General features: G+C 37.4%; 3 protein-coding genes and 1 pseudogene across 4 annotated transcripts; 3 read left to right on the top strand and 1 right to left on the bottom strand.

Moving 5' to 3' along the window:
- The first annotated feature begins 1,820 nt into the window (after window positions 1–1,820).
- Window positions 1,821–2,860, top strand: LOC125471137 (acidic endochitinase SE2-like). Its single transcript, XM_048571233.1, has one exon. It carries the CDS (start codon window positions 1,859–1,861, stop codon window positions 2,753–2,755), a length of 897 nt encoding a protein of 298 aa, XP_048427190.1. The 5' UTR covers window positions 1,821–1,858; the 3' UTR covers window positions 2,756–2,860.
- A 1,921-nt stretch (window positions 2,861–4,781) lies between these two features.
- LOC103943477 (plastidial pyruvate kinase 2) lies at window positions 4,782–12,673 on the bottom strand. 2 transcript variants are annotated; one of them, XM_009353798.3, is made up of 12 exons: window positions 12,184–12,672; window positions 11,478–11,756; window positions 11,189–11,354; window positions 10,974–11,108; window positions 10,748–10,858; window positions 10,554–10,642; window positions 10,189–10,251; window positions 9,908–10,083; window positions 9,700–9,802; window positions 9,447–9,595; window positions 9,176–9,284; window positions 8,581–8,968 (listed from the first exon to the last, which is right to left on the bottom strand). In XM_009353798.3, the coding sequence occupies exons 1-12, from the start codon at window positions 12,427–12,429 to the stop codon at window positions 8,861–8,863; spliced, it is 1,734 nt and encodes a 577-aa protein (XP_009352073.2). In that variant the 5' UTR covers window positions 12,430–12,672; the 3' UTR covers window positions 8,581–8,860. The 2 variants fall into 2 exon arrangements, with proteins under 2 accessions (XP_048427105.1, XP_009352073.2); XM_048571148.1 differs by lacking the exons at window positions 8,581–8,968; window positions 9,176–9,284 and adding an exon at window positions 4,782–4,947 and having other exon boundaries at window positions 12,184–12,673.
- LOC103964355 lies at window positions 6,951–8,049 on the top strand (annotated as a pseudogene).
- A 948-nt stretch (window positions 12,674–13,621) lies between the features above and the next one.
- On the top strand, window positions 13,622–21,378 carry LOC103943535 (protein timeless homolog). Its single transcript, XM_009353841.3, is given in 20 exon segments — window positions 13,622–13,845; window positions 14,297–14,449; window positions 14,534–14,693; window positions 14,788–15,106; window positions 15,422–15,562; window positions 15,650–15,839; window positions 15,945–16,075; window positions 16,436–16,654; window positions 16,919–17,085; window positions 17,493–17,571; window positions 17,691–18,171; window positions 18,174–18,217; window positions 18,308–18,678; window positions 18,840–18,923; window positions 19,008–19,112; window positions 19,329–19,562; window positions 19,679–19,747; window positions 19,896–20,120; window positions 20,388–20,486; window positions 20,632–21,378. Coding segments are annotated over 20 exon segments (3,708 nt in total). The 5' UTR covers window positions 13,622–13,742; the 3' UTR covers window positions 20,966–21,378.
- Window positions 21,379–27,446: the final 6,068 nt, after the last annotated feature.

The following is a 27,446-nucleotide window of genomic DNA, read 5'->3' as shown; positions in this document are numbered from 1 at the left end:
ACACTTGCATGCTTACGAAAAATATTAAAAGTTCTTATGAGTGGTTTTTGAAAAATGAATTTCCAAAAGGACCTAACTTAATCGACAAATTTGTAAGTTATCAAGTGAAACTTGGACTAAACAGGCCCTAACTTGGTTGACGCGGTTCCAAGCAGAAGACTGGCACCCATTTTGTACCTGCAAGACACATCTGTCATACTTCTCTTCCCCTAAACCTTCACCGACAAGTCCCCTAAACCTTCATCTGTCATACTTCTCTCCCCCGAATTCGAACAAATTTTTTTTAATAAAAATGTGTGATTTTTTATTTTTCGGAACCGTCACACCCCTCTCAAATTTGTCCACACTAGAGAAACTTCGATTAGGTAATCCGATCACGTTGTTTGCAGGGCACATGCTTATATTATTTTTAGATCACATTTTACAAAAACACGAGAATTCATGTATTTTAATCTCCCCCAATCCTACATTGGTCTCTTTAATATATGTTGCTCTAAGTGGCAGTTCTATTGAAATTTCTCCGAAAAATTTGACATTCCATTTGCCTACACCGGATAGTAAACATGCGAGTCTAAACTCTAAACTAAACTAAACCAAACCCATTTTCACATCACCACAATCCAATTCATGAGAACCATTACTCGCTAAATGTTGCCCCATACATGAGTAATTAAACTCGTTTAAGAAATTTTTTTAAATGATTGAAAATGCTTTTAGAAAAATTGTTTCTAAAAATATTTTCAGTCATTTAAAAACACTTCATAAATGTGCCCTAATTTTATTTGAAAGTTTTTCTCCGACTGCGAAATTAAAGCACCGTGATTAGATCGAGGTCCTTGGACAATAGCCATCCTCAGCTAAAATCCAAGATGTATATAGCAGCCAGCAATTTTGGTTAAAAGCATATTCCATTTGGTTTCTATCTACGAACTTTCCAAAACGTTCATGTGATGTGATGGGATGATAAGTAGAGATTTTTCAATGATACCCTAAACCCTAAATTAAAATTAAAATTAAAAAAACCCACCCACTTTTGTCTTCCCCCACCTCCACCCCCTTCCCCCCCAACACCCAGCCTAGAAAGAAAGAAAGGAAGAAGAAGAAAGAAAAAAAAAAAAAAAAACTCTTCCCCAACCCCCCCTTACCCATTCTCGTCTTCCCCGTACATTAAGTGTAATAATATAATTGGTTGGAAACTTAAAAAAAAAAAATTCAAACAATTTTATTGTAACACTTGTTGTATTGGACCGTATTCCTGCACACTAAAAAAATTTGGTGATGATATAGCTGTGTTGACTCTCCACGTATTGTCTCATCATATTTTTTTTGTCAAATTTGATGGCTTTTTAGTTTCGGAAACTCTCAATTAGCATGCTATAATTCTCTCTAGAAGTAATTTTTCATAAAATATCAGTTGGAAATGCCTTTAAAACAACTAAAAGAGCTGTGAAATCATAAAAAAATTAATACTTTTAGATTGAAAAAACACTTAAGTGCTTTCTGAAAAAACACATGCCAAGCACCTTAAGTGTTTTTTTTTTTTTAAAAAAAAACCACTTGCATTTTTATGAAAATATAATAAGCGCTTATGTGTGAAAGTGGTTTTGAAAAATGCATTTTCAACACGACCAAATTTAATTGAAGGTTCTAAGTTGTCAAGTGAAACTTGGACTAAGTAAACAGGCCCTAACTTGATTGACGCGGTTGCAAGCAGAAGACTGGCACCAATTTCTTACCCGCAGAACACGTCTGTCATACTTTATTTCCCCTAAACCTTAACCAATAAGTCTCCTGCACCTATAAGTACATGTCCCCTCCCAAGCACTTTGAGCAACAACCGGGAAAAACACATACAAAAATGGCATCCAAAACACAAACCCTAGCCCTAACTCTGTCCCTCTTGATCCTCCTTTCTTCATGCAAGTCCTCCCAAGCCGCCGGAATTGCGATCTATTGGGGCCAAAATGGCAACGAAGGAACCCTAGCAGATGCTTGCAACTCAGGCAACTACCAGTTTGTTAACATAGCTTTCCTCACTACTTTCGGAAACAACCAAACCCCTGTCCTAAACCTCGCCGGCCACTGCGACCCCGCTAGTGGTACTTGCACGGGGCTGAGTGCCGACATCAAAACCTGCCAATCACAAAACATAAAAGTCCTCCTCTCGATTGGAGGGGCCTCTGGAAGTTACTCTCTCACTTCAGCTGATGATGCAAGGCAAGTTGCTGATTACATCTGGAACAACTTCTTAGGTGGTCAGTCAGCTTCGCGCCCGCTTGGGGACGCGGTTTTGGACGGCGTTGATTTCGACATTGAGGCGGGTGGTGCGCAGTTCTATGATGAGCTCGCCAGGTCACTCAACGGACACAACGGACAGGCAAAAACGGTCTATTTAGCCGCAGCTCCACAATGTCCGATCCCGGATGCTCACCTAGACGGCGCTATCCAAACCGGTTTATTTGACTACGTTTGGGTTCAGTTCTACAACAACCCCCAATGCCAGTATGCAGACGGTAATGCCGACGCTCTTTTGAACAGTTGGAAGCAATGGGCATCGGTTCCGGCCACCCAGGTGTTCATGGGGTTACCGGCAGCTCCTGAGGCCGCTCCGAGCGGCGGTTTTATTCCTGCTGACGCTCTCAAGTCACAAGTTCTTCCAACTATTAAGAATTCGGCCAAGTATGGAGGAGTTATGCTTTGGAGCAGGCAGTATGACAACGGTTATAGTGCATCCATTAAGGACAGCATAAATTAACTTCTCTGCCTCAATGGATGCTGCTACTTATAATAAAGTGTGTTAGGGATGATGACGCATCATGCCTTACCTTTTGAATAAAACATGCATATGTATTTTTGGAGAGATCTTTACTGATTCGAAATTCGGTGGTACAACACATATTATATAAATAGATGCACATTTAAAAAATAAAATTTTCTCCATTTATATTATGGTATATGATGTATCACTCCGTATTTCTGATAAACTGAAGAATTCATCGAATTTTTTACGATAAAAGATGTTATTGCATGTACTAATTTTTGAAATTGAATAAAATATAGTTTTACATAAAGGGCGATATGATGTAGTTATGAAAAGAAATTATAGGTCCAAATAAATTGTCTTGTATCATTATCAATGGTTTTACATGATTGGCCGGCACTGTGTGTATGGAGGCTAGCTAGTTCATATTGTAAGGGCTAGCTTTATACTTATTCAAAGGCTCTCTCAAATATGGAATGAAAGTATCACATATTAGTATAAAACTAGCCTTTGAATGAAAGTGTCACGGTTGAAGTGGTACTACTGTATAACCTATTAATTTTTTGGAGGGATTGCATTCAATGTCTCAAAAAATTTTAGCGGTACTACGGGTACTTTGAATGTTTTAACTGTTATATTTTGATTTTTATATTTTTAAACAAAAGTCTAACGGTTAAAATGCATCGAGTACCGAGTACTCGGAAGTACCCAATAAAGTCCCTCCAAAGTCTCCCATCTTGTTAAAACGCCAAGTGACATCATTGTATTAGAAAGATGTTTTTGGGGTTGCCGGCAGCTCCTAGGCGGCCGTAAGTGGGTATATTCCAGCTGCTTCGCTGAATTTGGAAATTCTACTGGTGATAAAGAAGTCGTCGAAGTATGGTGGTGTGATGTTAAGTTTTGTGATGATAAAAGTGGATTTAGTTCTCCCATCATCGGAAGAGTTTGACTTTTGTAACTCAATGTCTTGGTTAGTCCCTAAAATATTATATCAAATAAATAGGATGTCATTATCTTAATAAGAAAGAGTGGTGCTATCTATGCACTTAATTTTATTTTTCACATATTCTCTGTTAATTTTTGTTATTTGATATTCTTCAATTCATTCTAACCGCTGAAAATTGAGAGAAATGTGCAAAAGATAAAAAAGAATGTGTGAATAGCACTTTAATAAGATATTGTCGGTTTGATAATTAGACAAACGAATGTTGTTTAATTTTGTTTGTGAAGTCCCGATCAACAATTTTTGTTTGACTTTTGACCTTAGTTAATAAATACCTCATTCCGTGGAGACCAGTTCAAGCGCTTACGATCTGTATAATCACGCTATCTATAAAATAACTTTCATAAAATTACGGACTCTCTCAATCTTGATCCTAACCTAGTCAACGTTCAACGGCCACGCGACAAACGGTATATGCTGCGGATATTATAAGGTGACAATCTGTCTCCTCAATCAAACTACTAAAAAAATTTAGACAGTTTGAGTAAAAATTTAAGACATTTCACTCAAACGGCCAAATTTATACTTAAACAACTTACTGTTCCAAAACATACACCCAAACTAATTAGGGGGAAATCGGAATACAAAAAGAAGCAGATAGGACCACAAAAGTGTGCAACAGAAGTAAAAACAACCAAAGCAAGAAACTATCACGACATTCCGCTGGAAGTACAACACAAAAGCTATCATTTGAAACTATCGTAGTGTAGACGAAGGAAATCTATGTTACGAGGGAGAGTTTTCCATCTACGTTGCTCCTAAACTTTTCGCATTTGAATGTTGTGAGTGGATTGGAGCCGCCAAATGGGCTGCCTGCCACTTTGAACTAGTGCGACTTCTCCTGCCTTTACCAATCCTTTCTCCTGTAAACAAAACACCAGAAAATGCACCTTCAGTGCTGGCATGATTGAATAGCATAGCTATATGTTCGTCCAAATCAGAACCAAAAATGTCCTATGAAAAAGTTAAAAGAAGCGAAACTATGGATCCTGCCAAGATTTATTCAAGGATGACATTTTAAGTTAAATTACTCTACGTCGCCATAAATTTAGGAAATATGCAGCAAAACGTCACCTTCAGCACAGTCAAGGCATTGCTAAAGCTTGTTTCAGAATCTTCTGTGAAATCCATGTATATTGGACATACGCCTTGATACAAAGCCAATCTCCGTTGTATGCTCTTACTGCGTGGCAATCAAAGTACTTGCTAATGAATAGAACTTGCACAGCATATTTTGACTGATACAGTTACAAATTTTAACTAAATGCCTTTGTGACAGGTAAATTGAAAACTCACTCATTCGTGAAGGAAAATATGGTCCCGGTAGGTCGGTTATGGCTCAATAGAATAGCCATAAAACCCGTTTTGGTAAAGGCAACGACTGAGGTATCAAGAGTGTATTGGAAATCATGGTTGCATGGTAAGCAAACATCTCACTATGTGGTTCTGCAGAAATAAAGACTTCAGAGTGAGTTGTAGCTGAATGAATTTCCAACCAATTCTATTATGACACTTTTAATGTACCGGACCGTATTTCTAGCACACAGACAAATTTTGGCCATGATAAGGCTGTGTTGATTCTCCACGTATTGTTTCATGATTATCATCTACTGACTATACATATAGCTATGACGTTCATCAGATTGTTTGTTAAATTTGATATTTTATTTCACCTAATTAAGCGGTTAAGGTGACGCTTAATAACTATTTAGCTTTTAGTTTTGAAATCTCTCTGGAAGTAATTTTCCATTATGTGTCTGTTAGAAGTGTCTTTAAAACAAGTGTTTTTAGGTTGAAAAACACTTAAAAGTGCTTTTAAAAAAAGCACACACTAAGACCACACCCAACCTTGGACTATTTGCTAAATTTCCCCACTTATTCAACCCCCCCCCCCCCCCCCCAAAAAAACCCAACCTAACCCAAATATTTGAGTTAAAAGCAAAAAGCCAAACCAATGCCGAATACCCCCCAATAAATAGCCCAGAAAGGCGTGAACTCTCTCTTTCTCAGCGTACTCTCAGCCCAATCACACGCCCAACTCACCCCACGCGAGCTTAGCCCTTCATCGCCCAATAGGGTGGGACCCGCTGTCAGGGCCTATGTCGGCCACCATTATGAGCCCAACAACTCTTTTTATCATTCAACGACTATGCTTTTTGGACCGTTGGTTGATCCAACAGTCCAGATTCAAATTTTGTTTTTTAAAAAAAAATGTAATTTTAAAATACATTGAATTCGACGGCTGAAAACGAATATAATCAAATCTAACAACCCAAATTTAAATCCAACGGCTAAAATAGTTATAAAGAAAAATTATTTAACTCAAAATTCACCAAAAAATTCTATAAATACCTATGTATTTGTTCAAACATCCACACAAAACTCAATTTTCTCCTACAATTCTTCCAATTTTTCTTTCTACCATTTCTTTCCATTTCAAAATTGTTCAACATGGCAAGAGAGCATATTAGAGGTCGTAATTGGACCTGTGAGGAAGATGTTGCTTTATGCTTGGTATGAGTTTCTGTTAGCGAAGATGGTGCAGTTGGTGTGAATCAAAATAAAAATTGTGGGATAAAATCATTGAAAAGTTCCATGAAAACTGCAACGGCGGCTGGAGGGACGGGCTAAAAGTTCAATGAAAAAAGTTCAATAAAGAGGTTTAGTGATTTTTCAATAATTATCGGAATTTAAATATTTTTAGATTAAAATGTTCATAAAATTAATTTATGTAGTTTACATTTTTTTTTTAAAGTAAATTTAAGAAAAAAAATTAGCCTAAGTTCATTCTTTAATAATTTCGGGCTAAAAATTTAGGCCAGAAGGGTTGGAGCAGAAAACTATTTCGGGTTAAAAATTTGATTTTTAACCCAAGAGTTGGAGATGGTTTAAGCACCTCAAGTGTTTTTTCTAAAAGCACTTGCATTCTTGCGAAAAATATTAAAAGCGCTTGTGAGTGGTTTTTGGAAAAAAGAAGGTGCAACACGACCTAACTTAATTGACAAATTTCTAAGTTGTCAAGTGAAACTTGGACTAAACGGGCCCTAACTTGGTTGACGCGGATCCAAGCAGAAGACTGGCACCCATTTTGTACCTGCAAGGACACGTCTGTTATACTTCTCTTCCCCTAAACCTTCACCGACAAGTCCCCTGCACCTATAAATACATGTACCCTCCCAAGCACTTTGAGCAACAACCAAAACAACACATGACAAAAATGGCAACCAAAACACAAACCCTAGCCCTAACGCTGTCCCTCTTGATCCTCATTTCTTCATGCAAGTCCTGTCAAGCCGCCGGAATCGCAACGTATTGGGGCCAAAATGGCAACGAAGGAACCCTAGCAGATGCTTGCAACTCGGGCAACTACCAGTTTGTTAACATAGCTTTCCTCACGACTTTCGGAAACAACCAAGCCCCTGTCCTAAACCTTGCCGGCCACTGCGACCCCAGCAGTAGTACTTGCACCGGCTGAGCGTCGACATCAAAGCTTGCCAATCCCAAAACATAAAAGTCCTCCTCTCGATTGGAGGGGCTGTCGGAAGTTACAATCTAACTTCAGCTGATGATGCAAGGCAAGTTGCTGATTACATCTGGAACAACTTCCTAGGTGGTCAGTCCGCTTCGCGCCCGCTTGGGGACGCTGTTTTGGACGGCGTTGATTTCGCTATTGTTATAGGTGGTGGGCAGTTCTATGATGAGCTCGCCAGGTCACTCAACGGACACAACGGACAGGCAAAAAGGGTCTATTTAGCCGCAGCTCCACAATGTCCAATCCCGGATGCTCACCTAGACGGCGCAATCCAAACTGGCTTATTTGACTACGTTTGGGTTCAGTTCTACAACAACCCCCAATGCCAGTATGCAGACGGTAATGCCGACGCTCTTTTGAGCAGGTGGAAACAATGGGCCTCGGTTCCTGCCAGCGAGGTGTTCTTGGGTTTACCGGCAGCTCCTGAGGCCGCTCCAAGCGGCGGATTTATTCCTGCTGATGCTCTCAAGTCACAAGTTCTTCCAACGATTAAGAATTCGCCCAAGTACGGAGGAGTTATGCTCTGGAGCAGGCAGTATGACAACGGTTATAGTTCATCCATTTTGGACAACATCTAATTAAGTTCTATGCCTAGCTTGCTTGTCCACACTAAATATATGCTGCTAACTAAGTAACCAATAATGCAATCTAGGCGCGTAAAACATAAGGCTTCCAATAGCTTGTTTATGAAGTCCTTGTTAAAAATTTTTGTTTCACTTTTGAACTTCGTTAATAAACAAAAAATCTGCCTCAGTCCGTAGAGACCAGTTCAAGCCCAAACCATCTGTAGACTCTGTTTAAAATATTAGTACATGTGATAAAATCGATACGTAAATTTATGCAAATTTATGAAAAATATCAATATTAGTTGTTTTCGATAAAAATTATAGAGTGTGTATATCAACTCATTCTGATTTAGTTGAAACAAGAGGAAACAATTTCAAAAATTCCAAATCTGCAATGAATTATAACAAAATTTACGTAGTGCATCAATAATTATTGTCGATACTCATTATATCTTGCTGATATAAGATGTAGGTTCTTGATTTTTTGAATATTTCAACAAAAATATCGACATTTTATTTCAAACATCTGTAAAATCACGATACTTACCGAACATCTTTCACAAAAACATGGAACTCTCTCAATCTTAATCCCACACCGGTCCCACCGATGTGATACACCCTGTTCAGTGTTCAACGGCTACGCGACAAACGGTAACGGCGGATATTAGAAGGTCGTCCTGTTTCCTCAATCAAACCTATTAAAAAAATTTAGACAGTCTGAGTAAAAGTTAGACGTTTCATTCCAACTGCCACATTTATGCTTTAACAACTTACTGTTCTAAAACATACACCACAATTAATTAAAAGGGGGAAAATCGGAATACAAAAAAGAAGCGTATAGGATCACAAAAGTATGCAATAGAAGAAAAATCAACCAATGCAAGAAACTATCACGACAATTCTGCTGGAAGTACAACACAAAAGCTATCATTTGAAACTATGGTACTGTAGATGAAGAAGTCTATGTTACGAGGGCGGCCTTTCCATCTCCGTTGCACCTAAACTTTGCGCACTTGAATGTTGTGAGTGGACTGAAGCCGCCAAATAGGTTGCCTCCCACTTTGAACGAGTGCGACCTCTTCTCCTGCCTTCACCAGTCCTTGCTCCTGTAAACAAAACACCGGAAAATGCATCATCAGTGCTGGCATGGTTGAATAGGTGGCTACGTTAGTCCAAATCAGAACAAAAAATATCCTATGAAAAAGTTAAAGAAACAAAAATATTCATCCTGCCAAGATTGATTCAAGGATGACACTTTAATTTAAATTACTCTACGTCGCCATAAATTTAGGAAATACGCAGGAAAAAGGCACCTTCAGCACAGTCAAGGCATTGCTAAAGCTTGTTTCAGAGTCTTCTGTGAACTCCATGTATATGGGACATACACCTTGATACAAAGCCAATCTCCGTTGTATGCTCTTACTGCATTGCAATCAAAGCACTTGCTAATGAATAACTTGCACAGCAAATTTTAACTGATACAGTTACAAATTTAACAATATTCATGCTGTACGCCAGTTTTTTTTTTTTTTTAGTAACAGTATCACAAATAATGCCTTTGTGAGAGGTAACATGAAAACTCACTCATTCGTAAAGGCAAATATGGTCCCAGTAGGTCGGTAATGGCTCAATAGAATAGCCATGAAACCAGTTCTGGTAAAGACAACGATTGAGGTACCAAGAGTATTGGACATCATGGTTGCATGGTAAGCAAACATCTCACTCATGTGGTTCTGCAGGAATAAAGACTTCAGAGTCAGTTGAACCTGAATGAATAAGATGCTAGACGCTGGCAGCTGGATACTGAAACTGAATGAATAAGTATATGTTCCCTAACCTTGAAAGCTTTACCAAGATTGGCTGGCACTGCGCTACCCAAGATGGTCGCCTCAGTCCGAAGTGCAACAGTGTGCATAACTTTCACCGCCTTCAAAGGAAACCTACATGGATATGAGATCTCTTTATCACATTATGCTACGGTCTAAATGTTAGTACAGTCCAAAACAGGTTCCAACCGTATAATTCCAATAGCCACAACAACTTACTTTCCATGAGCAGTTTCTCCAGAAAGCATAATTCCATCAGAACCCTCCCTAACAGCAATGGCAATGTCGGATACCTCGGCTCTGGTTGGTGTTGGGTGAACAATCATGCTTTCCAGCATATTTGTTGCCACAATAACAGCCTTTCCCATGCTACGGCATATCCGGATAATCTCTTCCTACATTTTGAAATAAAAGAGAGTTCAGAACGTACTCAATGAACTCAACTTAATGTATCAATCTTGTTAAGTGGATTCAATTGCAATGTGTAAGTTGTTAAGTACCTGCAAAAGTGGAACTTCTTCAACAGGGAGCTCCGCACCAAGATCTCCCCTTGCAACCATTGCCTAAAATCAAGATAATTGTGTCAGTAATATCAGGTAAGTTCAATATGTATTATTTACATAATAAAAGAAGACACTGGTGTTGGACGTTTGAGTTATTTTTATATTAAACATAAAGACTAATATATTAAACCATGCTAAAAAAGTTTAACATATCATTTCCTAAATTATCTATATTAAAAATTTAAAAGAATTGATAGCTGAAACTTATTGATAAATTTCAAATGTGTTTTTAAGATGCAAACAACCAGGAGAACGAGCATTTATTGAGTATCAAGTTTCCATTCATTGATTCAAGAAATTACCCCATCGGATGCTGTGATAATGGAATGCAAATTCGGGATAGAGTCTGCACTTTCTATTTTTACGATAACGTGTATATCTGCATTGTTACCTGCAATATCAAATATATTAGATACAAATATTTAAACGCATTGAACAAAAGTGTGGTATTCAGATGCATTTTCTGTATATATGATAAAAGTATTTGGACAGTTACTTTGCAGATAATTCTTCAATTCATGAACAACTTGCGCATCTTTGACAAATGAAACAGCATAGAAGTCAACTTTATTGTCCACTCCAAATTTAATATCTTCCCAATCTTTCTCTGCAATAAATAAGTTTAGACAACTATATCGGTTAAGAAAACAGATCACAAAGAAATAAAAGAAAACATCTTTAATTGAATGTGAAAGATTTAATCGACAATTCAGGAATCCAACCAGTGATAGAAGGCAATGTTGCACTTTTCCCTCGCACATTCAAATGTCGCCTAGACTTAAGCTCTCCTCCATCAACAACTTCACAATTCACTGATTCTTCTGTCTTGGACTTCACCAGGAATGACATCATACCACCTACAGTGCAAATCAAGATTCAGGGTGCATATAAACATAATTTCAAATTTTAACCAAAAGAAAAGTAAAATTCAGCATACCATCAACCAAAAGCATGTCTCCCGGTGCTACATCGTTAACAAAATCATCATAGTTCACGCTAACAGAATCTGATGTGCCAACCCCTCTTTTGATTGTAAAGGTAAATTCCTGCCCACTTTCCAAATTGATTGGCTGCGGCAAGTCACCGCTCCTAACCTCAGGACCCTGATACAGAACAACATGTCATCAATGGAATGACCTATATATATCCAAATAGTAAAAAATAAGCAATTTAATGTAATGACTTGATATCGAAGGAATAAATACAAACAATAAGGGGAGCCTTGCCTTGGTATCCAGCATGATTGCAATTACATTGTCTTTATGTTGCTCATTATATTCTTTAACCAAGTCTATAACTTTCTGATGAGACGCGTGATCTCCATGTGACATATTCATACGAGCAACATTCATTCCAGCCTCGGCCAACTTCCAGATCATTTCGCGTGTGTTGGTGGAAGGACCAATTGTGCAAACAATCTTTGTCTTACGTTTGACAACAGGCTTGGACCACATACCCACTGCTGGGTCATCAAGTTGCTGAATTGCCTTCCACTGCTCCTCTATCTAATTAGCAACACAAACTAAACAAATCTAAGCATACATTCTAAAAGCACTTGGAACTTTAAATGAAAATTTCAAAGTGACTGTAATAAAAGCGATTATGAGCATAAGTGATTTCTATAAAAGCATTTCCAAACAGCCCTAAACATCTATCAATCAGCCTATCTACTATCAATTCAACATCCAAAAACAAAAAGTTTCATTTTTTCTCATTCTTTTCTACAATTTCTCGGCAACCAAACAGATTATACTTTTTTACGCAAAGGTGGGGGATTCCAGCTAAGCCCGTAATAAAGTATCGAACTTTCCATCCAAACGAATCAAACCTGAGACCTCGGAATAACTCTAAGGAGGAATACCACTAGACCGCATTGCCAAACGCATCAAGGTCCAAACAAAGAACAAGGAAGATTTGAGTAGTGGCACGAACCTTGGGTGAGTCTTCGGGTGAGACGGGAGCAACCTCCGTCTGAAGGGGACGCTTCGCAGTGATCTCAGACCTCCTGTTCCCAAACAGTCTCCAGCTCCATCCCCTCTGCTTCTCCTCAAAGGCCATAACTTTGTATGCAAAGCTCGTCGATGGCTTCAGCTTGAAGGCGGCGCGGCGGTGTGCGGATTCAGAGGTGGGAGAGAGGATCGAGCTCTGAATCGCCCGCATAGCCACCACCTGCGACATTTAGGAGAGACAAGAGAGAGAAAGAAGAGAGAGGGAGAGATTCGGGTTTTTGGCGGAGGTTCTGAGAGGACAATGGTGAGGGTGAAGTGACTGGCCGAGGGATTTAAAAGGACGTGGGGGAGGTTGTGGAAGTCGCCGCTACTTTTGGCGGAGGTTTTGAGGCGCCACAGAGAGAGAGAGAAAGAGACAGACAGAGAGTTTGGAAGGGCTTTGTTTGCATCGAAGGAAGTAGCGGCGAAGTACAAGTTGCTCAACTGCCTTCGTTCCAAGCGGAGTTTGTCTCGAAAGGGGAACGGGCGGGTCACGAGACTGCTTTGGGCCTGTTCTGGACAAACAGTGCTGCTTCCGCATATGCGGGCTGCTGGGCTGGTTTGCCAGTTGAGCAACTCGCATAGCTAAGTTTATCGTCACATGATATTTCGATTCACTATTACCTGCGTTCTAATGTAGTAATATATTTTTCTTTGCATGACTTTACACTAATGGACACGAATGTCATATGTGGTGAATTTGTTATCTATACATTCTTATTTTGAGAAATTATTTTGTATAACTCTGTCTAGATTTATAACAATACGTGACAAATTTAAATCCACGCATAATTATTTATCAATCTATGTAATTTTCAACATGACTATTGAGAGTTTGAATCTCATATCGAGAAAAGAAGGGACTTTATATGTGGTTATAAATAGTTGGGTTGTTTTTCATATTACCAATTGATTTTATGATGGAATCTCAACTTTCTTTATAGTATCAAAGCAAGTTGTTTTACATATAAAGTCCAATGGGCACACGTGAGGAAGAGTGTTGACAGTTTGAATCACACATCGAAGAAAAAAGATACCTTACATGTGCTTATAGGTAATTGTTCTACTCATCATTATTAGAAAAATAATTTTTAAAAATCAATGGTTTTCACCTATCAAGAGGATCCTCGTTGGATCTTTTTTGTGAAATTTTTTTATATTTAAAATTGAATATATACAGCACTTGATAAAAACTGACCGGACGATATACGATGAACATATGTAATTGGAGAATCTCCGAAATTCTTACAAAGAAGATCCTATATACGATTGCCACATCAGCTGACACCTGTACACCTAAATGGCCACATCAGCTAAAAAAAACCTTGGCCACGCCTGAGGAGCGCGGGAAAATCACGTTGAAATTGGCGCCACCAAAACCCTCAAAATGAACCCTTTCTCGGAGATCTGATCGCTCTCGCGCCAAATTCCTCCACTCCTCATCTCCTCCAGAAATCCCAAACTCTCCAACCCTCGTTTGAAAACGGTACCGTTTCACGGAAGATGGACTTGGAAGGCTTATCGGTAATATGCTGTGATCTGGGGATTGCAGAAGAAGATGACAATGGCAACCGGATCGGCTACTCCAAGGGCAAGTACTGCTTAGGTGCGTTATCTATTTCTTCGAGAAATCTCTGTTTGGATACCGAGAAAATGCTGGAAATGGAAGATGTTTAGTCTGGATTTCAAAATTTCGTAGTTAAATTGACTTTGAAGCAATTTTGGTTGGAGTAGATTGCGAAACTAGGGCAGATTTGGGGGGAATTATATATTTCACTTACTATTGATAGTTGGAAATGGGTTAATTTTGAAGGTAAAACTCCACCGGGCTAAGTTGCATCATTTTTCTTCCGTTTAATTTTTTTTAAATTCGATTTTTTTTTTTTGTTAATTCCAAACGTTCAATGGGTGTTTTTTTTCTTAATTATTTGTATTTGGCTTGAATGCACGAGGAATCTATGGTCTCGATTGATTAGATGAAAACGATGTCGATTGGGAATGTTATTTTCTCCAGTCAAGTGGCAGATATGAAATTTGTTTTTCTTTGTTATCGACAGATAATCTGAAAGATTTGCTAAGGTTTTTGAGGCGTGATGACCCGCAGAATCGGGATGTTTTTAAGCAAGTCTGTAAATGGAATATTGTAGATCAGCATTTGGTACCTATCATTGAACACTGCCAAGCTGATACCAACTTGGTTTTGAATGCAGGTAAAATCGTTTTTCTCTCTTCATTACATGTTTATGAAAACGTATTCCAAAGGGACGACTTTAATTATTTTTTTGAATTTGCAGTGAAGGTTCTGGTGTTCCTAACTATGCCAGTTGAGCCTTCGTCGAATGATGTTTTGCAACAGATAGAGTTTCTGTGGAAGTTGAAGTCTTCGATTACATCTAGTGATACTGTTGCAGTTATAGTATCACTTCTGGAAAGCCCACTGGAAAATTTGGAACGGTGAGAAGATTACATATGCTTCATCTTCTGCATCGTTGGTTGCTTGAAAATTACATCTTCTTCATCGCTTCTTGACTAGTCTTATCCTGCGCAGTGATGCATTCACGGAGGATGACTGGAAACTGGTGCAGCTGGTACTTACTTTATTCCGAAACATCTTAGCTGTTCAAGAAATTTCACAGCAGCAGAAGGCTGGAGGAATGGCCATTCAATTTGTATCTCTCAGAGATAGATTTCTAGAACTTTTATTTCATGAGAACGTGATGGACATAGTTTTAGTCATAACCCAGCATATTGGTGATTCCCGTTGCTATCTCTGTCATGATAACTTGCTTTTATTGGAAATTTTCCATTACATATTCATGGGTCAAGAACCAGAATTGATTGCAAACGCATATTCAAAGGGTCCTAAGGTTGGTTTCTCTTCATCTCTTTCTGAATTCTTTCCAAGGAAAATGAGGTTTGTTCAGAGCTAGCAAGCATTTTAAATAAGATGATGGTAGAAATTAAATCAAAACCTTGACAAGAAGATTTGATGTGAGACATAGATAGAGCCACAAAACGTACAAATTTAAACCAATGAGATTTCTTTCCTTTTGTTGCTTTAATATTCTGAACTTTTGAGCTTTGAATTATTTGCTCAATGATTTAATCTTACGACTTCCATTATTCTTGCAGTGGTTGATAGCCACTTTCTTATAGTCCATTTGATTACTTGTATTTATTAGGTGGATGGAAACACCGCTATTTCTCTAAATAGTCTCAAGTCCATAATGGAGGAAGAAGAAGAAGAGAAAAAAAGACTTTCTAGACTACGTAACATGAGTCGCCATTCACATTTTAGTGGAACATTTACCCAGCTCACCATGGTAGGGAGTCTTACTATGGACGGATGCAAGTGAGCTTTTTAACTTCTTATTAGTTCTTCTCTAATGATAATGGGCTTTCCTTGGCAGGATGGTTCTGTGGCAGTTTTGAAGGGAAGGCCTACTTCTACCTCTTGTAAAACCATGCTTAAACCACATAATCCCCGGGGTCCAGTAAAAAAAATTGCTTGGGATCATGGGACATTGCCTTCAACAAAGGATAAGATTTTAGAATTGCTCCATGATTTTGTAAACCAGTTTTTATCAGGGGGTTACAATGGTATGTCATTTTTTCGTTCCTCTTTTATGTTAGTTCACTCTTTGTTTTCCTTGATGTTCCATTATGGTCCTATTGCACAATTACAAAGTGGTCCGTGTCTATCAGTTCTGATGCAGTCAATTCGTGAGAATATTGAAAAGGAACACCCCTCAATTCAGAAGAGTGATGTTGTTGTCTTCTTTCAAGTTGCTCAGTTTGCTATTTCTTTCCAGTATCACAAGTCTTCAATTTCTAAGGTGAGACAAGCTATGTTGGATAACCATGTTTAGTTGCTTCCTAAATGGACATGGTAATTACTTTTTGCAAAATGAAACCTTTCTGCAAACATGACTCATTTTTCAGAATTTAGAAACTAACCTTTTTGCACAGAGAAGGACCAATATTTCTCATCTCAATCCACCCCAACCCGCCATTTAATCAATGCAACTACGGCCTTTCTCCATTATCCATTCTAAAGGGTTTAGATTGTATTTCTGATATAATGAGTCCATTATGCACAGTGGTCGTCATTTTGCGTTATTTCACCACAAAACTCAAGTCACATTTCTTGTTGGAGAATTTGAATTGTTTTTCCTGGATCGTCTATGATTTACCAGCCAAGCATGGGCACAGAAGCAGATCCAACTGAAGCTCCCACTGATAAAGATGCTGATAGCACATTCTTCAAAGGTGATGTTTGTGGACCCATTGCAGCATCAGTGAACGAATCTATGTTTCAACTAGTCATTTCAAAGTGGCGTTATGCATATGATAGCTTGAAGGAAACACATGACTACAAGTTTTTGTCTGCAGCTGGTTCTCTTATGAAAAATATGGTAATTATTTCATTACTTTCCATGAACACTTCTCTGTGGCCTAAGTTATTTTCCATGCAAGGGACATTGGTGTAACGAATGATGGAAAAAAGTACATAGTTTTTAAAGGGACCAATTGCACTTTAGGGGCCCATTGGAAGAACATATCATAAGTTGCCATTATCTCGAAAGCTCTATGCAAGTTATTGACATGTGAAGTTGGGATCAGAACTGTATTTTAATTATGCCCTTGCAACATGCTTAACTAATTTATTTTTCTTCCAGATTCGCATGCTAGATTTGGTGCTTAAGTTATTGCCGGCAGATTCCAAGGAGCCTCAAACAGCTCGCATACTTCTCTACAAATTATTTTATGATCAGACTGATGAGGGAATGACTCACTTCCTCATAAATTTACTCAAATCATTTGACACTTACAAACAACCCAGAAGGTCTACTTTTTCCTTTTTGTATCCACATGCACGCTTTTTTTAAATTTCCAAATATGATTTTTCACCGTTTGAAATCCCGTTGAGAGGTTCTCTTTAGTGGTTGTGTCAGTATCAGAGAGTTTTAACAAAGGATTAGAGGATTTTTTTTTCTTTGTTGTTGGGCATCCAATTTTGGATATGCAATCTTTAAGAAAGGGAGATGATTCAGCATTCTACAGGGTAGGACTTTTCCCCGACGATCAAGAAACATGGGCCCTTAACATACTACTGTTCAAACACGTACAAGGAAAAAGAGATTTAATATCCATTTGTCTTTGATCAAAAGCAAGTTATTCCAAAATTAATTACATTTTTTTTTTCTGTTGTTTGAATGCCTTTATTTCATATTCACAAGTTTTCTTTGTCAGTGATCTTGCAGATTTGATAGAGATGGTTTATAAAGTTTTACGGCTCATGGAAAACCTTCAAGCAGGCGGAACCTTGAGGGTATGTAACATTCATAATTTTGGATGGGGGAAAGGGGGAAAATATTATTGTCTCTCTACTAAAACCATTTGAAAAAAAAAAAAAGTCACTACTAAAACCAGTTTCCTTTTATGATTAAGGTTTCTAAAAAATCTAGGAAAGTGAGGAAGAAGAAAGCACCGATCGAGAAGGAAACAGAAAATAAACTCTTAGAAGAACATGCTACCATTCAAAAAGAGATTGGCATCTCCAATGAAGAGCAATCAACAGATGTGAATGTGACAGAGAACAGAAGCCTAAACACAATTTCTGATGGGAAAGAAGACACCATTATCCCTGATCAGCCTGATGAATGCAAAATATCTTTGTTGGAGACAGAAAAAATTGAAAGTCTGGCACAGATCGATCGCAGAGATTCTGACCATGTCAATGGCGATCTTGGTTATGGCACAGGCGATTCTTCTGCTGATGAGCAGGTAGCTGCAACTGATGAAGTTGATTTTAAGGTGTCAACTTTGATTTCTGCTTTTGCAAGCCACAGCATCATCCAGAAGTTGTGTTGGTTGCTTAAGTTTTATAAGACTAACTCAACCAGTACAAATCACTACATAGTTAGCATGCTTCAAAGATCAGTGATGACCTGGGGCTCTCTCCGATGTTGTATCAGGTGAAACTTTATGCATCAACTTTATACAATTTTAAGTAGCAATTTCAAGTTCATTTCTCATCCAAAGTTTTCATGGAAAAACTTTTGCAGTTATCACTCCTCACTACATTCTATGACATTCTAGCTGAGCAGAAGTCATGTCCATGCAAGGCGTTTGAAAATATTGTCGATTTTTTGAAAAGTTTGGTCAGAAAAATGCTTAAAAAAATGAAAAATCAACCCCTTCTTTTTGTGGAAGTTCTCTTCTGGAAAACTCGCAAAGAATGCCATTACATTAATGCTGAGTATTTATTGCAAGAGCTTGGCCATTTGAAGAAAGAAACTAGAAACTGGGCAAACAGTTTAGGGGATGACGAAATTGGTCAGTCACTGGACAAAGGATGGACAAGTAGAAGCATAGCAGATGCACTTGGTGAAGATGAAGCTGACGTCGTTCTCCCTCATGACCTTGGATATGAGAAGTAAGACATGTTTCTGATTCCTCTATTAAGCAGGAAATTGTGATATATGAATGAATTTTGCGAAACAAGTTTACCAAAGGGACAAAAAAAAGTACAAAATTTTCTGAATGGATGAGATACTGCAAGAGGAGCTAACGAATATGCCTTCTTTTTTCTTACAGTGATGGAGAAAATTCTGACAAAGCGAAGGGAGGTACTGCATCTATTTCAGATAATGAGATTGATGGGCAAGCTAATTATGACAAGTACGTCCTTTATACTTACAACTTGATTAATATTGTTTATAAATTGTCATCTTAATGAGACCTTGATGCATTTAACTGTTGCAGTGAGGGAAAGTCCATAGAGAATGAAACTGAGAGGGTTTCTATTAAAAACAAGCGACTTGTTATTGGAGCTGAACTGGAGATGAAAATTAAGGATCTGTATGAGAAGTATGGTTCCTTGATCCAAGATCTTTTTTCTTCTTTATGGAGCCTTTAACTTGGCATGGTAGACCTGATATCAGCCGAAACATAATAATATAAAAAGCATTGGCCATGACGTGCATTCATAATTTGAGTTGTGCCAATTTTGTTTTAGTAATCTACTTTCTTAATCCAGCTTTACTGAAATCTATCCTAAGTTCCTAACAAATATGGCCAATCTAGATTCAAGGATGACCAGAATTGTAGTCATCTTATTGCGGAAGCTCTTGATCCTGATGGTAAAGTTTCATCAGCTCAAATTTCCAACAAGCTTAAACAGCTAGGGCTGACAGTTGCACGAAGGAAAAGAATTCGGAAAGCTCAGGAATCTGTTTCCACTGGGCCTAGTCAAATTGGTGGAGATGGAAGAGTAGAGGAAGCAGTTAACACTCATTCTGAATCAAAAAGCCAGCCTTTGTAAGTATTTTGTCAATTGGCCATTCATTTCGTGACAAATCTTAATGTGTGCTGGTTTTGTTTGTGTTGCTTCGCTGCTCCAGCTGTTAATTAATTTCACCTTGATATTTTTATAGGCTAGCAAGAAAAAGGGTCCGTGCCCTCAGTGAAGATCAGGAAGCTAATATCAGAGCTTTGTATGAGCAGTGAGTATTACTTGGTGGCTTGGTGGAAATATGAGATTTGACATCTTCTCACTTGATAAATGCTGAAGGATTGCTAAAGAAAAGTAGATGATGGAAGTTTACTGTTATATTGTATTAAAGAAAAATTTGCTCTCTTTGATCTTCCCAGATTTAAAGACCATAAGAAGTGCAGCCATATGATCGCAAATGCGATGGATGGAGATGGGAAATTCACAGCTCCTCAAGTTTCTCGTAAGCTTAAGCAGCTTGGTTTGCATATTCCTCGGAAGAAGAGGCCTTCAGGTGGCATGCTGAAGGATGAGGATCATAGCGACTCTAATGCAAACAAAATGCACGACTCAGATGATGAAACGTTGTTTTCATTAATGAAAAGGTAAATGTCAATGATTAGTATGTCCATCTTAGTTTTCAGTATTTTGGCATTTTACTGCATATGTCAGACTCCAACATCTTTATGTAAACCTTACAATATAAGGTTATTAAATTCATTATTCAGTTCGGTTTCCATATTCCAAATTAAGTTGTAGGAATGTGTATTGTACATTCCAAACTCATGTTGGTTCCATCTTTATTCTTTACACACGCATGCATACATAGATGTGTAAATACCTGTCTGACAACATATTGTTTGAACTTCTAGGGGCAAAAAGGATGGTAGCAAGGAGTTGCTAGAACAGACTGCGGGACGAGAAGCGTTGGAAGATGATTCTGATGATGAAATCCTAAGCTCTGTTCTCAAGTAAATCTCTTCCCTCTCTCCCATGTTCAAACCTCCCCCGAGAAAAAAAACGAAAAAGAAGAATTCGAATAATTAGTCATAGGATTCTGATTGTGTACGTAAGGTAACCATTTTTCTAATAAAAAAATTGTTCTTTTGGATATAGGAAAACTAGGCGATCCCTTTCCAAGTCCATGGATCAAAATTCCGAATCCATCTCGATTCAGGGAACAGAAAGCGGCAGTGTTTTGGAAAATGAAGTTGACGTAGGTGCTGCTGCCAAACGTGCTAGTCTGAATGGCACAGAACAAGCTGAAGTCACAGGCACCATCAGTGGTAATGCATTAGATGTTGGACCTGTGAAAAATTTGGAGGATTTGCTACGTCAGGACATGGACACTGATTTGGCAGAATCGGAGGATGAAGTAGGTACATTGCCAGTGAGTGGTGTAAGCAGAAGGAGGTCAAGGATGGTACTTGATGATGAAGATGATGACTGAGATTGCAGCACGATCAGGTTTCACCGTGCTGGAGTGTCGAAGGACGGTTTAGTTTCCGACTCAGCTGGAGTTGTTATACCATTATCCATTGTAGCATGCATGTCAGAGATTTACGTATAGTTACGGCAGCATGATCAGGTTTCACCGTGCTGAGTACAGAAGTGGTGAAATCATCCATTTTTCTTAAACCTGCAGTAGAATTTGGATTAGTGATATGTGTGTACATTGTGTAAGGGACTCCTGTGGACAGGAAAGGTCACCTCCGAACTGTTGGACCTTAGATGCAGCGTGGGTCATCATCCTACAAATGGTGGTCCCACAATTGCCCCCGACTATCGATTTCCGGATTGTAGAGGTTGAACTGATGAAGATTTTGGAGCAGTTCTATCGCATTATATACCAACGTTCATCCCCTTGTTTTTTGGCCTGAATGTTCAATTATTACGGTGTGCTAGTACCAAGCCGCTTAATATTCCAAGTGCAATTTCGTGTAATTCTTCAATTCAACTTATTTTAATGGTCTGTTCGTCGGGTTAAAACCAATCGTTTTAATCAGCGGCGGATTCAAAATTCAAATCTTGGATGGTCCCAATGTTAGAGGTTCAAGTTTGTTTTATTTTTTTTTATTTTTATTATTTATTTTTATACAAAGAGACCAGTCTAAAACATTCAAAAGATCTTTAGAAGACCTTCACATGTATACTTTTTGAACTCCAGATGGTCCTAGGACCACCTAGATCTCAATGTGCATCCGTCTCTAGTTTTGATAGTTTGGATCAAGAAGTTAAAAACAAGTGGCAGATTGGACCAGTTAATCAAAATAAATTGTCCTCTGAGCTCATATTCGAATTCGTCTCACTGTAGATTAGAATAACACCTGACCCTTTAAAAAATCGAGAAAATTAGAATTAGATGCCTCATTTTAGACTTTTGTAGACTAAACATTTATGCTTTTTGAGTTTTTGATTAAGCTTTTGAAACATTTGATTAAGATACTCAGATTTAAACTGCTTCAGATTAATTGAAATTAATTTACATTTAAATATCTGTCATATATTTTAAATAATTTCAACTATATTTAAGTCTAAAAATTTAAACTTTTCAAATCTAAATGTACACCCACGCCAAAAGGAAACATGCCAACATTAATCGAAAACGTACCAACGTCAAACGAAAACGTCCCAACCCCGAATTAAAACGTATCCAATTATAAACTATATTAAAATGAATATTCATCTTTTTGGAATGTTTAAAAATATGTTTGATTCATACACAATGCTCTAGATAGTCTTGTTTTTTGGTAGATAAGTCTATGGAACAACTTTTAGTTGATCGGAAATAAATCTTTATTATTGTAGATAATGCTAAATAATAATGATAAATCATATAATTTTGAAAAAAAATTTAATTAAAGTAATATAAACTTTTACATTGTTAACGACTCTTTCTATTAAAAAATAATTAATTAAAGTAATTCCTCATTATTAGGACAAAAAGTAATAAAAGTTATGCTTTGAAAACAAACGTACCAAAAATTCAAATGTACCAAAAACTAAATGTATCAAAAATTCAAATGTACCAATAAGCCAAATGAACCGAAAATTCAAATGTACCTAACAACAAGTTTTGCGGCATTCTATTTAATTTACTAAAACAAATATTTTAATAAAAATAAAAAATCTTAAATCATTATAATAAGAGATCCATAAAAATAGGAGGAAAAAAGAGGTGGACAAAGCACCTCAATCCACCTTATTATTCCAATTGAAACTCCCATTTTTTCATTGATTTAAGAACAAACCTATAGTCATAGACTCATATTATATCAAATGGAACACAATGACTTTTTCAGTTCCTTTTTGTAAGCAAAAGGTATTAAAACTAGCTACATCCCTTTCACCTCTGGCCATCACATTCCGCGTTGATTTGAAACCAAACACGCATTGCCGGCATTTTAATTTTTCCACACGAAAATGCGTAATTAACTTCAATTATTAATTTATTATGGTGTAATAGTTCCAGCCGCTCAATATTCCAAGTGCAATTTCATGTAATTCTCTAGTTCATCTTATTCTAATGGTCTGTATTGGAATAGATTTTGCGCAGGCTATATGAAATATAATTAACAGTAAGAAAATGTAAATGGATTTATGGAATACGATATTTACAAGGTTCGACAAAATATGCCTACGTTATCGAAGTAGCCATATTTTCTTCTTCCTTTCCCTTCCTTCACGTATGAAGTCTTTCTCCAATCCATGACCCCACCACCATTCTTTTCTTCTTACTTTCCCAACACGTATGAAGTCTTTCTCCAATCCATGCGCCAATCGCCATTCTTTTCTTCTTCCTTTCCCTTCCTTCATGTATGAAGTCTTTCTCCAATCCATGTCCCCACCACTGTTCTTTTCTTCTTCCAATCCCTTTTTCCACATTTTCTCTACAACTTTCCCTCCTTTTCTTGGACGAGGAGGATTTCATCGTACATGTGACCATAAATTATTTTAATTTTTCTATTTAAAATTAAATACAAGCAGTATCTAATGATTTCTGACTGTAGGATGTTCGATGAACGGATGGTATGCGAAGATCCGAAGAGGGATCCTCATCCCCTTTTCCCTTTCTTTACCTCTTTCCCTCCTTTTTCTCTACCACTTTTCCTCCCCTTTGCTTTGTTTTTCTCAACGTCCACAGAACGACAACAAGGGATCAATCTATAAGGCAACATCTCTTGCTTTTCGCTCCCAAATCCACATACAATTCAATTCACCATTTCACAAACCATGTTGCTCACAATCATATATTCTGTCTTGTTCGCTCTTACATCTGCCAAATGCTGTCTGGGCGCTGGAATCAGTTCCAACATCAGGTGCTTACAAACAGAAAAAACCACTCTGCTTCAGTTCAAACATGGCCTCGTCGACGAGCACAACGTTCTTGCCTCTTGGGAAACCGGCAAGGATTGTTGCGAGTGGAGAGGAATCGCTTGCAGTAATGAAACATGTCATGTCATCTCTATCTCAATTTTTTTGATATTCCTAGTGTTGAAACTCCTCCACTAACTGGTGTGATTGCTCCTTCTCTACTTGAATTGCCATATCTAACTTGGACCTCAGTTTCAATAATTTCCAAGGACAAATTCCCAAGTTCATCGGTTCTTTGAGTCGATTGGAGCAACTCAAACTAGCAGGTGCCAATCTTAGCGGACCAATTCCTCCCCAACTCGGAAATCTCTCTAGTTTGTATACTCTTGATCTTGCATGGAACGATGTCACATTCGAAAATCTCGAGTGTTTATCTCATCTTTCTTCTTTGAGTTACTTGAATATGACGGGTCTGAATTTTTCTGAGGTTGTAAATTGGCCAGAATCTATAAGCAAACTCCCTTCACTTGTTGAGCTTCAGTTATCTTCGTGTCATCTTCCCAATGTCAAACTGAGTTCGCTTTCTTTTGTCAATTCTTCAAACTCTCTTCAAGTCCTTGAACTCTCGGAAAATTTTCTTGATCTTTCGATATTTTATTGGATGGCCAATGTCAGCACCAACCTTGTTCACCTTGGTTTAGCTGGTAATCAGTTGCAAGGTCCCATCCCGGATGTGTTTGCAAACATGGTTTCTCTCGTGTCTCTTGGTCTCTCGGTTAACGCACTTGAAGGCGGGATACCGAAATCGTTTCGAAACCTTTGCAGTTTAGAGTGGTTGAGTTTAGAGGAAAACAAACTTTCCGACAGACTTGAAGACTCTGTCGAAGACTTGTCTTGTGCTCAAGACACCCTCGAGTACTTGTCTTTAAGTGAGAACCCGTTTTCGGGTTCATTTCCTGATAACCTTACAAGATTTTCATCCTTGAAAGAATTGTACATTGAATTCACCAACGTAAGTAGTTCAAAACCAGTTCACTGGATCACTGCCTGATTTTACAGGTCTTTCGTTGTTAAGGAAGTTAGATATCTCCAATAGTCAACTCAAGGATGGTACTTGATGAATATGATGACTGAGATTGCAGCACGATCAGGTTTCACCGTGCTGGAGTATCAAAGGACGGTTTTGTTTCTGCATCTGCTGGAGTTGTTATACCATTATGCGTTGTGGGCAAGGATTATTTGCCCTCTCACTTCCGGTGCTCTCTCGTGTCCTCCTATTTTGTGTGGTCACGGTTAAATCACGTGAACATTTTATATTGTTTTTTGGGGAGTTTTGATACAGATGCATAGGTTCTGAAATTTTGAGATTAAACATTTATGCCTTTTAGAATTTTGATTAAACATCTTCCTACAATTTAGGTGCCAATAGAAGTAGCCTTTTTTATAATTTAAATTACCCAACTTGCCATTATATAAATATACCTTTTAATTCCTAGATAATACATGAAAACTCCTAAAATCTTGTTGATAAATATTGTAGAATTTAATTCCAATAAAAAGTCTTTCAAAATACACATAAATGCGACTTGCCATTATATTTAATATATTTTTAATTTTCTTAGATAATATCTCAAAACTCCTTAGATCTTGTAGATAAATATTGTAGTATATAATTTTAATAAAAAGTCTTTCAAATTACATATGAAACGTTGTCTCTTCTTGGTACATATTTGATACGATACTTAATATATCTTCTTGGTACATATTTGGTATGTTTGTTTTCTTTTTTGTATGTATTTGGTACGTTTATATTTATTTAAAACAAAACATATTTGGTACATATATTTCCTCTTGATTAAACATATATTTCTTCTTGGTACATATTTGGTACGTTACTTTATATATCTTCTTGGTACGTATTTGGTACGTTCATATTTTTTTTTGTATGTATTTGGTACATTTATATATTATTTTGGTACATTTATATTTATTTAAAAAAAACATATTTGGTATGTTAATGTATATATCTTCTTGGGACGTATTCGGTACGTTTAAATATATTATATGAATGTACCAGCCCTAAGCCTCTGAAAATAGAGAATACGTCTAATTATCTCACATGATATCAATATAAAATAGTGAAAACAACCACTAATTGAAATGGATAAGTCCATTCAAAATTCAAAAATGAGGATCATAGAATTTTAACGTGGAAGAAGAAACCATACCGCTCAAACGTGAGAGAAGAAACTAGCTTCCTAAAAAAAAGGCCACGTACAGAAATATATCAACCTAAAAGGATATATATGGAATTTAATAATTAACATTTTAAATTAAAAAAAAACACAATAATTACATGTAATCTAAATAAATATAAAAATGCTGACATGGTTATTGTTTAGGCGTCCCAATCAAATTTCAAAATAGAACCAATATTTAATCTAAAGAGTATTAGAAAAGTGCATGAGATTCTAATTTTTTCTTGTTTTTTTTTATTAAGATAATAAGATAAAAATGAATAGTAATATAAAATGTTGACGTGACTTAACCGTGATCATACAAACAGAAAAACACGGAAAGGTACGAGAAGTGAAAAGGCAGACAATCATCGTCCATGCGTTGTAGCATGAATGTCAGAGATTTATGAATAGTTACGGCAGCCTGATCACGTTTCACCTTGCTGAGTGCCGAAGTGGTGAAATCATCCATTTTTCTTTAACCTGCAGTAGAATTTGGATTAGTGATGTGTGTAAATTGTCTAAGGGACTCCTGTGGACAGGGAAGATCACCTCCGGACTGTTGGATCTTAGATGCCGCGTGGGGCATGATCCTACAAATAGTGGTCCCACAATTGCCTCCGACTGTCGATTTCCGGATTGTAGGGGGGACAGAATCCAACAATCCATGCCCCCATGACCCTTCTTTTCTTTTTCTAATCCTTTTTCCACCTTTTCTCTACCACTTTCCCTCATTTTCTCGTTACCTCCTTTCCACCTCTTCCTACCTTCTTTCCACCTTTTCCGACCTTTTCCCGACCACTTTCCCACCTTCTCGCATGGGGAGGATATTGGAAATCATTTAATCGTGTTGGTTTGTCATATATTGTGTAATTAATTTTTGTTAAGATTGTTAGTGTTCAATTTTAAATAAAAAATCAAAATAATTTCTAACTACAAAATGATGGATAAAAGGATACGATGAAGTGATTCCCGAGATCTTCATAAAGGGGTTCCGGATAAGATCTTATTCCCCTTTTCTTTGATTTGGATATTATCCGAATCCTCTTTGTGAGGATTCTACATCCTATTCGTTTATCGTACATCGTGTGACAAAAAATATTTTGAATTTTTTATTTAAAATTAAACACAAACAGTACCTAATGATTTTTGGTCACATGATGTTCGATAAATGGATGAGATATGAGGATCATAAAGAGGATCCGAAGAGCAACCTCATCCTTTTTTCTCTACTACTTTCCCTCATTTTCTCTACCACTTTTGCTCCTTTTTCCTCCTTTCCACATAGACCTACTCTAACCCTTGGGTGTAAAACTCAAATTTTAGATTTTAAACCTACCCCAACTTGCTCCAACCCTTGGGCCAAATATGATTTTAAAC

The sequence above is a fragment of a genome, unplaced genomic scaffold (genome assembly GCF_019419815.1).
Source record: "Pyrus x bretschneideri cultivar Hongxiangsu unplaced genomic scaffold, Pyrus_bretschneideri_v1 Contig57, whole genome shotgun sequence".
Classification (NCBI taxonomy): Eukaryota; Viridiplantae; Streptophyta; class Magnoliopsida; order Rosales; family Rosaceae; genus Pyrus; species Pyrus x bretschneideri.
This window is presented reverse-complemented; position numbering and strand designations above follow the sequence as displayed.

What these genes read in the sequence shown, in the direction of transcription:
- LOC125471137 (XM_048571233.1), top strand. Translation starts at nt 1,859, where the DNA reads ATGGCATCCAAAACACAAACCCTAGCCCTAACTCTGTCCCTCTTGATC.
- LOC103943477 (XM_009353798.3), bottom strand. Translation starts at nt 12,429, where the DNA reads ATGTCGCAGGTGGTGGCTATGCGGGCGATTCAGAGCTCGATCCTCTCT. An exon ending in AACATTGCCTTCTATCACTG is followed by an intron (nt 10,859 to 10,973) that starts GTTGGATTCCTG and finishes TATTTATTGCAG; the next exon opens with AGAAAGATTGGGAAGATATT. An exon ending in GGAGAAACTGCTCATGGAAA is followed by an intron (nt 9,803 to 9,907) that starts GTAAGTTGTTGT and finishes ATATCCATGTAG; the next exon opens with GTTTCCTTTGAAGGCGGTGA.